The sequence below is a fragment of the Guyanagaster necrorhizus genome (assembly GCF_019112545.1).
Source record: "Guyanagaster necrorhizus MCA 3950 unplaced genomic scaffold BT62scaffold_21, whole genome shotgun sequence".
Lineage (NCBI taxonomy): Eukaryota > Fungi > Basidiomycota > Agaricomycetes > Agaricales > Physalacriaceae > Guyanagaster > Guyanagaster necrorhizus.
In genome coordinates this window covers 120,416-135,841 of record NW_025064900.1, presented here as the reverse complement: position 1 = coordinate 135,841, position 15,426 = coordinate 120,416, and the positions used below count along the sequence as shown (strand labels likewise).

General features: G+C 43.1%; 3 protein-coding genes across 3 annotated transcripts; 1 reads left to right on the top strand and 2 right to left on the bottom strand.

The window, feature by feature from the left end:
- Positions 1 to 500: 500 nt before the first annotated feature.
- Positions 501 to 1,299, top strand: BT62DRAFT_934660 (uncharacterized protein; the record flags this gene model as incomplete). Its single annotated transcript, XM_043186764.1, is given in 6 exon segments — positions 501 to 676; positions 690 to 694; positions 733 to 786; positions 836 to 1,000; positions 1,051 to 1,131; positions 1,183 to 1,299. The coding sequence occupies 4 exon segments, from the start codon at positions 755 to 757 to the stop codon at positions 1,295 to 1,297; spliced, it is 393 nt and encodes a 130-aa protein (XP_043037203.1). The 5' UTR covers positions 501 to 676; positions 690 to 694; positions 733 to 754.
- Positions 1,300 to 3,327: 2,028 nt separating this feature from the next.
- On the bottom strand, positions 3,328 to 4,702 carry BT62DRAFT_825776 (aromatic compound dioxygenase; the record flags this gene model as incomplete). The annotated part of the gene is made up of 6 exons (XM_043182381.1): positions 3,328 to 3,460; positions 3,514 to 3,709; positions 3,764 to 3,865; positions 3,919 to 3,991; positions 4,050 to 4,399; positions 4,459 to 4,702. Coding segments are annotated over 6 exons (1,098 nt in total), but the record flags the coding sequence as incomplete, so codon positions are not given.
- Positions 4,703 to 4,948: 246 nt separating this feature from the next.
- Positions 4,949 to 6,384, bottom strand: BT62DRAFT_921659 (uncharacterized protein; the record flags this gene model as incomplete). Its single annotated transcript, XM_043184333.1, has 10 exons — positions 4,949 to 4,987; positions 5,048 to 5,077; positions 5,185 to 5,275; positions 5,360 to 5,478; positions 5,550 to 5,787; positions 5,891 to 5,980; positions 6,044 to 6,053; positions 6,109 to 6,148; positions 6,261 to 6,316; positions 6,357 to 6,384. The coding sequence occupies 10 exons, from the start codon at positions 6,382 to 6,384 to the stop codon at positions 4,949 to 4,951; spliced, it is 741 nt and encodes a 246-aa protein (XP_043037201.1).
- Positions 6,385 to 15,426: the final 9,042 nt, after the last annotated feature.

The window sequence follows — 15,426 nt, the reverse complement described above, 5'->3', positions numbered from 1 at the left end:
TCATTAGACTGTTTTGTTAGAAAGTAACCAGTAAAACATTGCGTGAAGTGCACAGAACGGACACGAAGCGGTACAAAAAAACGGTCATACCGAGCCTTGCTGTGTTCGGAATTCGTGAGAGCACCGCCAATAACAAGAAATTGTGAAGCCTTTCGTCTTCCTTCCCGTTCAAAACAGCAAACAGCACAGATACAATATTTGGGTTCTCCATGAGTGCGATTCAGCGCTGAAGGTCTGAGGGGAGGGAGAAGGAGATCTTAAGAAACAGGAAAAGTTGTAAAGAATGATTCAGTGCTAACTCTGTGGTGATTGTCAGGAGATGATATTCAGATCTCCCAGTTGTGAGAGCAAGAGATGCCCGCATGCAGCCAGAGTTAAAGATGCGCTTAGCGATACGAGTGCTCAGCGACCGTGGTTTGAATTTCGTTGTGATCACGTGCATGTGGCTCACGGGCCTCCAGCTCGACGCTTTCTGTCACCATTCCATTTGTATCTTATACGGACACCTACCTGAGCCTGGTTCTACTGGAAAGCAATACTTGAGTTTATGGGCGCTTGACAGGCTTCATATGGCATCTGTTGCGCTTGGCCACTTTAAGCTTTAGCGCGCTGTAAACAAACAGCCAGAAGTAGTGAATGCCACTGAACAGCTTCAAGAAAAGAATTCACTGCAATGAATACGGGCAAGCCATGCATCACAGCCGTATAAAAACCTTTTAATTTTTTTTACAGCTCGAGAATCCCCCACTTCACAATGCCTCCCTTCGAACTGGAACCTACTGAGAGGTCGGTTCCGACATGGCCGCGTTTGTACTCGCAGTGACTCCATTTTCAGAGAACTGGTGACTGGTGCCACGGAGATTACCTGCGGCGTCGGCGGCGTCGAGAACAACGATATTAATATGTTGGCCGCTCAGAGTCGGACCGTTGAAGCTACGGCAGAGACTCAGAAGGGATCAGCCTTTAATTTGATGGAAGGAGTGGAAAATATATTTCGCTGGTGAGTACATTTTCAGTAGAACGACCTCCTGGCCATAATGACGAACCCAGGATCCTGAAGCCTTTCTTATTTATTCGAAACCGCTGCTCTTCCGCTACTTTTATTAAATCCAACAAGGAGGAAGATGACGCGTGAGTATCAGTATCTCTATTGCTAAAATGCTACGTTGACGCTGGATGAAGGGACCAGAAACCTAGAGGACCCATCGAAGGACCTGTATCTGGCGGACCAGTCAGAGGCCCTAAACCTAAGCCTAAGCCGAAACCTAAACCTTATCCTTCGGTGTCCCGAGGATGAATATCATGTGCAAGGACACTCTATCTGCTGGACAGAAGATACTACAATTCTTTTTTGTACATTATTATTGAGAAATCACTAGGACTTTGGTTATACCCCGACAACTTTTTGTGGCTCTACGCGAGGAATAAGATTCATAGAAGGGCTAGGTGGTCACAGGTACTACATACATCTCTGAAAAATATCGCCATTGTCATTCTCCTAGACACGACTGACTATAAGCACGCCATTGCTTTGCTGGCTGTGCAAATTAAATGTGTCGCAATGTATACTGGGACCCGCCCCTCAAGAAGGCTGGATTTAACTCCCGGATCTACCAAAGTGCTCCTCTCATTCTCAGACGCCAACTTCAATTTTGTGATCTCCTCTAGAAGTCTCCAGCCGACATTCCTTCACAATTACATCCCCCACGACTTGAAGCATGAATCCTTCTCTCGATATCGTCCAAGGAAGTTCTACCTTGCACGTATCCTTCACTATTTCCTTCCACTTGTTCCTCGGCATATAATTGTAGCCTCCCTTCCGCGGCTCACGAAAATCAAAATCCTCCCGAATAGCTTTCCCTAGTCTGCCTAGCCGAGAAGACAGCGCGGAGACCGCCGCCGTTTCGAGTCTCGCGGGAGAGATTGACAGTTATGATCGTGGTCGACTTGGTATCCCAGGATAGTTTTGCTTAGGTCGCGAACCTTTCAGCCAGTGACGACGAATTCGGGCCGCTCCTCGTTGGCTTTCCTCTGCTCCTTTTCTTATGAATAAGTATCGATACAAGTCATCTCAAACTATTGCCTTCCAGGATTCGAGATCAACTGCGCGTTTTCTGATTTCGGCCAGATCCATCTTTCCCTGAACGTAGTAGGCTCCCACGAATTCTCAGATACAGTGTTCACCGAAAGGTGTTGGATCTCTCGAAACATTATTGTAGGTTGACTAACTGTTACTAGATTATTTCTCCAATGGCTTGCATTCAAGTAACTTGTCAAATGCTTTCCAGACTGGACTCTCTCGTAGCTATCCTAGGTGCGCGAGAATCATTTCTCGCTGTCAATTCTAGGTTTGTTGATGGATTCCATCACTATTTTGGAAGGGCGATGGCTTTCCATCCATAATCTACTACCCATATTCCTTTGAAAACGATACTTAATCCTGATTCCTGCTGAAAAGACCTGCGTTCGTTTCATTCTTGAAAGCATACTGACGCCTCCCAACCAACCTCCAGCGTGTTCCATCCGATTTCGTCCTTGAAGTTTTCATTTATTCTCCCCTGATGAATGTGAACATCCTCGATAGCAATAAAGAGCCTTGCCATTTGTATGTAGCACCTGGAGAACAGTCTCCACCACGTCTCTGATTCCATTGTTTACAATAAACTTCCACGGCAACTTTGTGGTCGACTTTTCCAATTCGTGTTCATTGCCGATCTCCGCTGTGCGTATGAATGGAATCAATATGAGAAGCACGCGTCTGTACGTTATCATTCTAATATCCGGTGCTGTCTAGCCCATATTGGCGTGTCTTGGATGTATACATTCGAATAATGTGTCAGAATTGAGAAGTCGTACTCAAACCAAGTAAGTAGCAAAAATGTGTCACGTCTGGGGTAAATGCGCCATGTGAGCTAACTAAGAAAAATACTAGCTTATATACTGCCAAACCCGTGCGGAAAGGAATGAACACGTAAGTAAATCCATTCGAGAACCCAACGGTGACTGACTGTTAATGCTATGGGAAGATCGAAACCTACCAAGCGCGACGCCATGAACCATCTAAAAAAGTGTCGAGATTTTAGCGATATTATTCATTTTGTTTCAAGACAGACGCAAGCTGAAATTTCGGTACTCATTCGAAATATCAAAACAAATAGGCTACTAAAACGCTTAAACGATAATTTGAAATTTTCGGCTAAAGCTTCCACCGGATAAATGTCAGCGTCACTACGTCTAGATAGAGGTACATGTGCAGAGCAACTGGGTCGTGGAGCTGTCAGTAGTCGTGCTGTTCCCTCCGTCAAAGCCGGTATCAGTGCCGTTCATCCCAGAGGAAGACGAAACTCCATTAACACCAATAGCAGTGGCGTTGGGGTTTACGACGCCTCCAGCTTCAGTAAGGTAACCGCCAGGAGAAGACTCGTAGCTGGCTGTAAGGTCTACACCGACTGTTCCCCAACTGAGCGACAAGCATCAGTATGAGGGAAAGGGAAGAAGACGATACACACGCACAAAAGGAGACCGTCCGAGAGGCCATCACCGAGATAGACGTACTCCAAGGTCGGGTCGACACCGGTTCCACTGTCAGGCTCGACACCCGCAGTGAACACGCGATCATATTCGTTTTCCGTGATGGCAATGGTGTTGGTAACATAAGGAGAGGTTGCCTCGACGGCGGTGATGAGGTCTTGGTCGAAGAACACTTGGCCTGTGGGTGGTATCAGCGACTGAACTACAGATGACGCGGCCTCATAAGGCTTACCGATGTGTTGTTGGCCGTCGGAAGAGAATGTGCCGTTATCGAAGATCGTTCCATTTTCATGGACGATCATGTGGAAATGAGTCGCACGGTTAGAGTAGTGCCCTTAAACAGCCGTCAGTCCGTGAAAAAATGTAGTATATAGAAAATAGAGATACCAGGGAAGATGGTCTCGAACTGAGCATATCCCTCATCATTTATCGGCTGGATCGCACGCAAGAATGTCGTGTTCTAACAAGTAACGATCAGAGGAGAGGAAAGGAGAAACCAGAGCGAAAATCCGACTGACCCAATTACTCTCATCTGTATCGTCGCCATTGCCCGAGGCGACGATTCCAGCGTAGACCCCAGTCGCATTACAATGCCAAACGTCAAGATAGACGCCGGGGATAGGCTCGCAAGTGGAGACATCGATCAACTCAATGTCCACATAGGCGGGCACTCCGGTCTGGCTTTCTCGCATGTCTGAACGGACGTATTCGCCCTGAATGTAGTACGGGCCTTGCTCGAGCTCGGGAGTGAGCACACAAGAGGCGTTAGAGGAGAAAGGGTCAGAGTCGGAGGTAAGGCCCGTTACGTTCGATAGGTGGCTCGTGTCCACTACTTCTTCGACGGTAAGAGCGCGTTTGTAAGGAGCGCCTGACGAGGAGAGTAAAATCATTAAATGTATAAGGTGAGGGAGAGAGGAGTATGCTAACGAGTGGCAATGCCACGTTTCTGTCTGAGCTCCTCAGCAAGTGCCGTACGACGAGCAGCTGACCTGTCCTTGTATCCACGTCGAGCAAAATGGCTCTGACAATCCGCAAGGGAACGGCCGGTTGCTGTCTCAAGCTGAGCGCGACGAGACAGCTGGACTGAAGTCGGAGGAGTCTCGCCGGGGTGCGCGACGACGCTGGTTGCAACCAGGAGAGCGAGGGAGACAAGAGACGTGAGACAGACCATGTTGGAGATGGATGGACTTTGACGAAGAGATATGCCTGGTTATATAGCCCCACCGGGCGCAGCTCCTAGCTATGGCGTTGGTCCAATTCGCGATATCCTATTGGCTGATCGTCTTCGACATCGGGTGGGTGCTCCAGCCATACGGGCGAACGTTGTGTATCGTCGCTGTTCGCTGTGCAAATCTGATGGAATGCGGTCCAAGAAAAAGCCAATGTTTATGCGCAGAAGCCAATGACGACGGTGTCATTAGAGTGTCACCGGGGTTATCTGGTCAAATGGCCATACCTAATTCCGATACCACCAGGTTAGTTACCGAGGGGGGAATACAGACGGAAAAACACTCACAGGACCGAAATACGAAGGCTGCCGGAAGCACTGTATCATCATTGTCAACGTAGGCCACTCCATATCAAGAAAACACTCTACCTGAGGGAGCTCAAAATTCATGACATCTTTGTAATTTCCTCATCTTCCCTTTTTACCGGAGTGTACGTAGTACGTGCACATAAGCGCAGTCGAACGATGATCTGCGAGGAAACATCGAAGAAGGTAAACACCGACCCTGTTGACAGCCTGCCAATCAGAATACAATGAAGCCACATTATATTCTGCATAAAAAATTAGAGCCAAGCGAACAAGTGACTGCGTAAAACGTACGAGGCTACGGGTAGTGATAGATTCTTGGTTTCAGGCTTGAGTCCCAGTCCCAGGTGGACAATGATATCCATTATCCCATCCATCATTCCCTCAGGAAAGCGAGGGAGAAACTCGACAGCCTATATGCTGTTTTCCGTGAGCACAAACAATTAAATTTTTCTGTTTTTTTTTTCTTTGTCTTTTGCTCGACATCATACATTGTGTCTGATCGGGTGGCGGCACCCCTCCCATAACGGATGTATCTTCGAGGCTCATACATCAATTCCCGCAGCAGCGTCCGCAGCCGCAACGCTTGTTCCATTATTTCGCCGATAGCGCCAAGCTTTTTATCGGCATTCACTTGGCCATGTGGCCTGAGATCACTCTGACTGGGAAACACGGCTTCTGTCTCCATGAGAAAAAGATTGCCCCCACCACGAGGGTACACACTGAATATTTTATTATCTCAGACAGGAAAGGAAATTCACAACCTATCATACCTGAAGTCAGGGACTGAGATCAATGTTGCAAAAAAAAAGTCATGACACACACCAATTGTATCTAGTTGGGGATGTTTTGATGTAGCCCCAGTCTAGTAGCTGTGCCAGAGTCCATGGAATTTCACATGCAAATTGTGGGCAACTGTATCAGCGATGACAGCTGATCTTTAGAGTAGTGCAGTCTCATTAGAAAAAACTTAGAAACATTGCTGAACCTATGAGAATGAACATGTGAGTGAAATAACTTGAAATACTCTGATGATGGCTTACTGAAGGGTTGATCAATAGTTCCTTCTATCTGATCTACCACCTGCAGAAACCTATTAGAAAGATACTAAATAATACTTGATACTGGATCCAGCTAAACTGAACTTGTCCAGAGAATGAACCAAAAGAATTCTGTATTGCATGTGTAGGCTCACTGTATCATCCAGGCATGTGGAAGGCCTATAAGAGGTTCTAGTCCACAAAGCACACCCTGAAGAGAACAAGAGCAGGTGTATAATATGGTCACAAACCTTTCACATGGTCAGCTACCATAGACATAAGGATCTGTCTCTAGCTGGTTGATAGAGATAATAGGTGCCAAGGGTCAAGCTGACACTATATGAAACCAGGGGCTAAAGGTGTTGATGAAGGTTTCATCATTGATCATCCTAAACATATCAATTCAGAATGATGAGAAAGTAAAGATAAATAGTTCACAAACTAGACCTTGTAAGCCTTCTGCCTAGGATGCCAAGAAAAGGAAAAGCCCAGGCAACTTATAAGGGCAGTATGCAAAGAATTGAATTGCCTGCTAACAGATCAAATGCTAATCAACAAGGCCTTTGAGAGAGCCAGCCTATGCTTCTAGCTGGTTAGTGGCTATGCATTTTGGAGACATGGTAGAATTCAAGCAACACTGTCAGCCTTGACAAAGAAAAATCAGGGATTGGACTTCATGAGTGATATCTTGAACATTATGAAGAACTGTAACTCTTTAACCTTTGAAACAGAAAAGATGGAAAGTAAGAGATATACCTTGACTTCAAGAGCATCTCATACTCTTAACTTGCACTGTAAAAATATTATTGTCTTGCTCACTATTTTCTGCCTGATAGAAAATTCCACTGGAGTGGGGTATGGCTGGTATTTTTTATAACTGTTCAAGGCTACATGCTACAAAGGAGTGAGACAGAGTAAATGAAAAGTTATCTGGGCCACCTTGGTCTAAAGTGCATGCCTGTATGCCCAGTGTCATTTCTCTATAGACCACTCTGGCTTATTAGCCTCATCTCTGTCTCATCTATCCTAGTGTTGCCTGTGCCATTGTCTGGGCACTTTATATTCTCATCACTACTGGAAAGGTCACCATTTACCTTGACAACATCCTTATTATGTCTCAAGATAAGGAAGAACACTGATGCCTACCTAGTCTGCTAAGTTCTGATAATTATAAGGAAGCACAAGCTATTCCTTAAGGCAGAGAAATGTGAGTTTGAGGTACTTGAAACAGAATACCTAGAGGTTATTATCAGTAAAGAAAGTATCCATATGGACCCAGTAAAAGTCTAAGGGGTGATGGAATGGCCAGAACTGACAAAGAAGAAGAAGCTCCAGTTGTTCCTCAGATTTACCAACTTCTACCATTGTTTTATCAAAGACTACAGCACAATTGTCTGCCTGATGACCCAGCTTACTGGCAATGCCCCATAGACCTGGAGTATCACCCAATCTAACACCTTCACCTGGTTAAAAAGGCAATTAGCAGAAGATGTCATTTTGGCAATCCCAACTGGAAATAGAAGATTTCAAGTGGAGACAGACTCTAGTAAAGGAGCCATCAGTGCTGTTCTATCACAGGAGAGAGATGGGAAGTGATGACCAGTTGCCTTTCTGCCTAAAGCCCTCACAGTGACAGAACAGAACTATGAGATTTATGACAAGGAACTACTTGCCATAATGCTCACCCTGGCCAAATGGTGGCATTATCTCATGGGTGCAATCCAGAAGTTCAAGATTTGAACAGACCATCAGAATCTCTAATATTTCCACCTTTTCCAAAAATTGAACTGATGCCAGACATAGTAAGTCACAGAACTAGCCAAGTATGACTTAACACTCTAGCATAAGGCTGGAACAGCAAATAAAATAGCCAACCTGCTGACTATGACTATGTTAGGCCCAAGTGACATGTGACTAATAACACATGATAGACAGATGCTGTATTGCATTCATACAATCACATCTGAATTCACTTGATGTCTTTAGTAGTGTTATATTTCAAGGTCATTACAAGTTGACTTGAGATAGAATGGTAAGATAAAGGATGGCTTGAGACTAGAGATATATGATATCATCTATGCTACTTATATACTATTGTCCTTGTAGATAAATATAGTCTTATTAATTGTATATACTCAAGCTATAGTGCTCATTATCCTGGAGTGTTGTAGTTACCTACAAAAGAGAGATTGTTCTGTTGTTGGAGCATTGCTATGTGTCTTGAGACAATGACTGATTATGCTGACTAAGACTGTCTCATGGTTCTAAGCACTCATCTAGATGCCCTGACTAAGTGTGAATAGGGGCTGAAAGAAGGTGAAAAATTATAACATTACCCCTCTCTTAAGACCATTGTTCTGATGGCTTAATTTAGAGATAGTTCATAATTACAGATGGTGTTGTCAAGATTCATATATTTCTCATTGATCCATTGGTTTGACTCTGATCCATATCCCTTCCAGCTGACAAAGTAGTCAGTTGTCATGGTCATGCCTTCTCTGCAGGCATGTATTTTTCATGTTCTATGATGTAAGACTTGATCAATTTCATAATGTTCTTCATCATTAATCAGGTCAGATGGTAAAGAAGATGATCATTCTTGATTTGAAAAGGCAGAGGCAATATACAGAGTGAGAAGAGATTCATTAAAGATGTCATAAATTTGCCAGGATGTTGGGAGATGCAGTTTATAAGCAGATATGCTGATCTTTGCCAGTATAGAGAACAGTCCTGTTTGTTTGTTGGAAAGCTTGCATTTGGATTGTGGAAGGTGAAGATTAGTGGTGTCTAACCACACCTTATCATTAGGGTGATAAATATTAGAGGCTCAGTGACGTTTATTGTACTGCTGTTTCATAGTGATGGCAGCCTTCTTGAGAGCTGTCTGGGTTTCAATGTGGATTTTTGCCATTTCTGTGGTGAAGTCAGTGGAAGCAGGGGTAGTTGTGTGATGGCATGAAGTTTGAGTGATGTCAGGATGTTAACCATGGTTGATGAAGAAAGAGGTTTTACCTATTACAGAATGAATCCTATTATTATGCTAAAAAGCTGCTAGGGCCAATCATTCTGTCCAGTCATCCTGCTGATAGTTAATGAATATTCACAAGTACTTTTTGATTTCTTGGTTGATGCACTCTGTCTGCCCATCACTTTGTGGATAGTAGGCAATCAATGCATTGCTTTAAATGCTAAGAAGCCAATATAAGTCATTAAAGAACTTGGAGACAAATTGGGGCCCTCAGTCAGAGATGATGACCTGTGGCATACCATATTTGGAATATATTTTGTCCCATAAAATCTTTGCCCATTCCTCAGAGAATAGTTCAGTTGAGCAGGTGATCAGAATGATCATCTTTGAGAACTGGTCAACAATAATGATGATTGCATCATAGCTATTGCAGTCTGAGAGTCTGATAATCATGTCAACCAAGATATAGATCCAGAGTCTGCTGGAGACCTCATTTGAATGCAGGCATGTCAGACATGCATGTGTAAATATTTTAGTTTGCTGGCATGTTTTGCATCCTTTCACATACTTCTCCACATCTATTTTCATCTTTGGCTACCAATACTCCTGCAATACCAACTCCTTCATTTTGGAAATTTCTGAGTGTCCTGCTGTTGCATGATCATGGCTCATAGCAATGATTTCCCCATGCAGTGAGGCAATTTGAGGGATATAGATGTGTCTATCATAGTAGAGGAGATTGTTGCTCCTGGTTATATCTCATTCATGATTTAATGAGATGACAATTCCTTGGTTCCAGAGATTTGGCTGTCTGGTGCTGCTTCTGATTTTGTCATGGACTTCTTTCTCCATTAGTATGATTATCACTCTGAAGTGTTTTGATTTCAACAGCACTATGCTATTATTGTCCTCCTTCTCTTGATTGTGGTCAGCTTATTGACTCAGCAGGTCAGCCTTCTTGTTAGCTGCCCCTGCTTTGTGATGAAGAGTATATTGATATTCAGACAGTTTGGTCACCCATTGTGCCTGTCATCAATTTAGCTTTTGGGGAAGTCAGAAGTAATGCAAGTTCTGATAATCTATCCACACTTTGAACACCTCTGTTGCTCTGATCAAGTAGTGCCACTATTCAGCCAACATGCATAATAGCCAACAACTCCTTGTTGTATATCTCATAGTTTTGCTCTATGACCATTAGAGCCTTAGAGAGAAATGCCACTGGTCACCATCATCTCATCTGCTTCTGAGAGAGAACCACCTCTATGGCCCCTTCACTGAAATTGGCTTTGATTCAGAACTTACCATCCTGGGCCAGTGAAGAGGATCTGAGTGTGTGTAAGGTGAAAATGGATACAGCAGAGTGCTATCCACTGACCACACTCACACCAACACACACACAAAACTCTTAGTTCATAGGGGGATTATAATGCAATAAAAGTAGTAATTAACAAATATAATTGTCTTCTTCAATAAATCCACAGTGCATAAACAGCAATAGCATGTGTACGACAGTCCTAGATCTCTTTAAGTCTCAAAGCTTTTTATTTTATCAAAATAAGAGGTGACAACAGATGTTGTCAGGCCTCAAGACAAAGAGACTGCAGCTCAATACAATACATTGAAACACTCCCACAAAACTCTCAAGAGGTCTTAAGCACAGCTCAGATCAACTCAAAATCTCTAACACACTCAATATATGACTCAAAGCTTTATGCTCTAAGTAAAAACCAATCACAAATATGTCTACTAATGCTAAAGAGCACAGATCTCTGTTCACAAGTTTTCAAACTGATTATAGATCCACAGGATTCAAACCTATGTGATCCAGAGACACAAAACATAAGAAAACACCATTTGACAGACCAAAGAGTTTGAACCTCTGCCACTTGTAGCATCATGTATCACAAATACCTCAAAACTCAAGATGATGCCCTTCAGACACTGCTCTCTTATTCTCAGGTTAGAGCACAATTCAAAACCTCTTATCAAACCAGGCTCAAGTCCTTTACAAGCTTCAATATCTTACTCAGTTATCAAAGCTCTCTCAATGATATTTAATAATGAGTTTATTCTCTCATCTAAAGTTACAAACACAAACTCAGAGCTAGAGTGCAAGGCTTTCTGTGCCCAATACACTGCAACTGTGAGAGTCAGAAACTTTTTCCTACTCATACAATACTATATTTAAATACTCTACTGTGGTACTTACTAATACAATCCTACTATGGTATCTTCAAAGCATGGGACTTTATGCCAGATCCCATGGGTATTATTTGCACATGTATTATAGCTGCCACACTTATTCTCTTCTGGATCAGGACTGCCCACTGTTTCCTTGCTAGCTGACATCAACTAGCTGGTCTAGCCAAGTCTGCTCACTTTCTTATAGCCCTGATGATACATTCCTGACAGCAGTAAACTGTTTCAGACCCCCAGAGTTATCTCCCATGTCTGGAGTCAGCCACAATGATTATGTTCTCTTTTCCAGTATCTTGACATTCCATCCAGCTCACAAAATGCACTGTTTCTGGCCTGACATGCATTAATTAACTAATCCAATAGGTATGTGTCATACCTCAGTATGATGCAGAGTCTCTTGCTGTATTATGCATGCTAAGGCACTATAGGTATGTGTGTAAGTCTCTGAGTAGTATGTGTGCTATTCATTTCTGAGAGTACTATTTCTCTATCTATTCCTTTGTTACCATCATTTCATTTCTCTGTTCAACATCTCATTATTCAGATACCTTTCTTTGAGTTTCAGTTCTCTGTTCTAAAGCATGTCCCATCAGTGCATCAATGCCTGTGAATTCTTGATCAATGTAATCAGAATTGCTGATCATATTTTGATATTCTTTTCCTTTTTAGCATGTCCCCTTATAATGGTATTGGCATGTTTAGAGCTAAGTGCTAGCATCTCACATGCAGTCTAACCTCTCTGGTATTAGTCTGCTACTAGGCCATGCACTCTGCTTATTGTTACTTCAGTTTAGCCTTATAATGGCTAGGTTTCTGTGCACTCTTATTCTATTCTCAGTTACATGCTTACTGGACTGGAATGCAGTCCATGTATTCTCAATTTTTGCAATTTTACATGCCTGAACATGGACAGAGTGTGTCAATGGGCCAGGACAGATATTGGTAGTGCTGGCAAGTGGTGAAGTGGAAGGTCAGGGTGATAAGAATCCACCATCGTTTGGCTTTGCTTTTAAAATAGAAGGCAGCAAAAGCTATCTTGTTCATGTCAGCATCTAGGTATGCAATGTAGACTTCAAAATACTGTTTGCAATCAATTAGAAAGCAATTTATATCATCAGAAGTGCCTTTGAATGGTCAGAGGGTCTAGAGCAGATCAGGTTTACATTAAAGCATGGCAGCATTCTGTAGTAATGCTCTTATTGGGTTAGAATATTCATCAAAGAGAGGTCATCACCATTCAGTCAGGGGTCCTGAGAATAAGTGCAAAGAACCATCATCATCATTCAGGCTCCCTCTGGGCAGGACTTTCTTCTATACAATATGTTCATCACATATAATGAAGCTGGGTTATATGGCCTCAGAATCATCTTCTCCAGTTGCTTCATCAGCTGAGGGTTGAGCCTCTAAGAGTCAGCTTCCTTGTCTTGTCCATGGATTTCAGAAGCTGATGGATCATAGTGGTTCCTAGAGCTTGGGTCAAGTAGCTCAGAATGTGGCAGCTCAGCTAGTCATTGTGGAGTGAGAATATCAGATGCTGGTAGTTTGCACTGAAGGAGCTGTGTATGCAGCTCATTTTGGTGGCATTGGTGGAATATTCAGCATGGGCTAGATTTGATATTTGAAGGCTGGCAGGGCCTTCAACTGATCTTTCAGATGTGTCTTATTGTAAATGTAGATTGCATGATCAGTGGCAGCATACTGTAATATATATCTCTTCTCATTATTGCTTGCAGATGGATATCTCCTCTCTAGAGGAGTCATCAGCCAGCTGATATTCTTCCATAGTGTCACTGTCTCTTCTTGGTACAATCTCTTAAACTCTTTTTCTCTAGCACATCAGATTTCTTCTTTGAGGGCTTTTTTACCTGTATCTCTGTACTGTGTCTATGAATCAATTTTGGCTGAAATATCCTTCTTGTCCTTCTTATCCTTCTCAGGGGAGTCAATGAGCAGGTTGTAGGTGAGCAGCTCAGGAGCTCTGATTATCACTGGAAAGCTTCCAGTTGGTTTGATGTCTTATTCCTGTGCTAGTGATTCCAGTAGAATACTGCTGATGAGATTGGAAGGGCCTGGCCTCTCAGTCTGCCTGGCATACTCTTTCTCTCTCCACTCTCTGGCTATATTGGTGGAAGTCTCCATAGAACTGCTCATTGAGAAAGAGGGTGGCAATACATTCATGTAGGAATCATCAGAGAGCTCAGTTGGAGACTCTGGCTCCTGAAGGTACTCAGATACTATATCTGCCAAGAATAGAGCTGGCATCAGAGGGAAGGGAACTATTGCTGTTACTAGTGCTTTTTTCATAGAGGGGTAGAGGGGAGGCTCATAGTCATTATTGATTTCATGGACCTCATTGATAGTGACAACTTTAGCTGAGCCAGATCATAGATCATTTTCATTGTCTGAACCCCACTCTCAGAGTCTGCTTTCTTTGCTGTTGGTGGGACTGAAGAGTGGAGGATTGGTGACTCCAATCTGCTGGGCCTCATCAGCAGGGATTTCTCCAAGTCTGTCATCCTTGCTCTCTGTGTATAATCTGTAGTGCTCTAGTAGGGCTGGTCCCCACTCTACTGCCTGTTGTTCTCATTGTTGTTGTCTGAACTGAACATTATAATATTCTTTATCAGCCTCCTATTGCCAATGATTAAGCTCTTCTTCTTCAAGTTGGTTAAAGCATCTCTCTCACTCCATCTGCCTAATGTCCCTGTGAGCACTGTAGTCAGCCCCAGATAGGTATATGTCACTGGAGATTGAGGGGAGAGGGCTGGAGGTTGGAAAGATTGGGCTTTCTTGAAGAGTGATATACTTAAACCTTCTTCCATGAGTTTGTTGTACCTCAATAATGGCATCCCTGATATGGTCTCCAATACTGGGCTCAGGAAAAGCAGTGAAAGGGTCAGAGGATGGTGACTCCTCAAAGAAGTTGTTGGAGAGATCTTCATCTTCATAGTTTGAGACTGCTAGTGAGACCCATAGGTTTCAGAACTCTGTGTTTGAATGCTCATTGTGTCTGCTAGCTGTTCAAGAGGATACATGAGTTCATCAGGGTTCTTCTTCTTTCTGAGCACTTCTTTCATTTGAGCAACTAGGCCCAGCTTTGGATACAGTTCTGAATGTGGGCTGAAAGGAGATTCTAGTAGAGAGAGGGATATTGTGGAGGGGGAGATTGGGGGTGACATTTTGCAGTATCTGTTGTATCTGTTGGAAGGAATGGTAGTGCCTGACTACTCAAGCTGTAATTGATTGATGTCTGCAGCAAAGTTGGATGATGGCAAGTAAGCCTAAGAGTGTTCCAATGATAGAAGCTAGTAGCTTAAGAAAGTCATCTGTGAGGTCAGAGATAGAGACATTGATTGATAGCATTCAGTGATATGCAGGGTACATGTTCAGCCCTATAATTTGTGAATTCTGCATAACACACTAGAATATGCTAGTAACTGAAGACCATTGGCCAGTAGAGAACTATGGCTGAGGCTTCAAGCTGATAGTCATGCTAGTCACCAATACTAAGTCCAAATTGGACTTTGTAAAAATAATATGGCCTAAGAATAAAAATCCTAAGTCAGGTTTGAACTTAGAAAAGTTCTGCACCACACCTTGGAAAATACTAAGTCCAAGTTGGACTGAAATAGTACCTCAACTGAGGCCAATTCTACATGCCACTAAGACAAGTATATTCCAAGACAGCTAGGGGTATAATACCATAGCCAGTTGTGGAGTATTGAGTAAAGATAGCATCATCCAGGAGCAGTAAGAAGAGAGACCTAATGATCTGTGGCTAGCACTCTGAATTTTGACTCAAATGCCTAAGTCCAAATTTTCTAGGTATCAGGTGATCTAAGGGACTTAGAATTGAGAGGAATAGAGTGGATAGGACCAGTTGACTGTGTCTGACCAGGCCTGATCAATCAAGCTACTAAGAATAACTCAGAGGATTAAAACTCTGAGTAGACAGAAAGGAGTTAGGTACCCACAGACACTATAGGCTTAAAATAAAGCTGTGTGGTGGCCAGGCAGGTCTGATCAAGCCTAGGGGAGTCCAGGAGTGCTGCCCTTCTGGGATAATAGTGTGATTCCACTTTAAAACAGGAGAAATACTATTTTGAATGCTTTACTTATAGATTCTGTATCTGTTGTTGATGTATAAAAGAAGG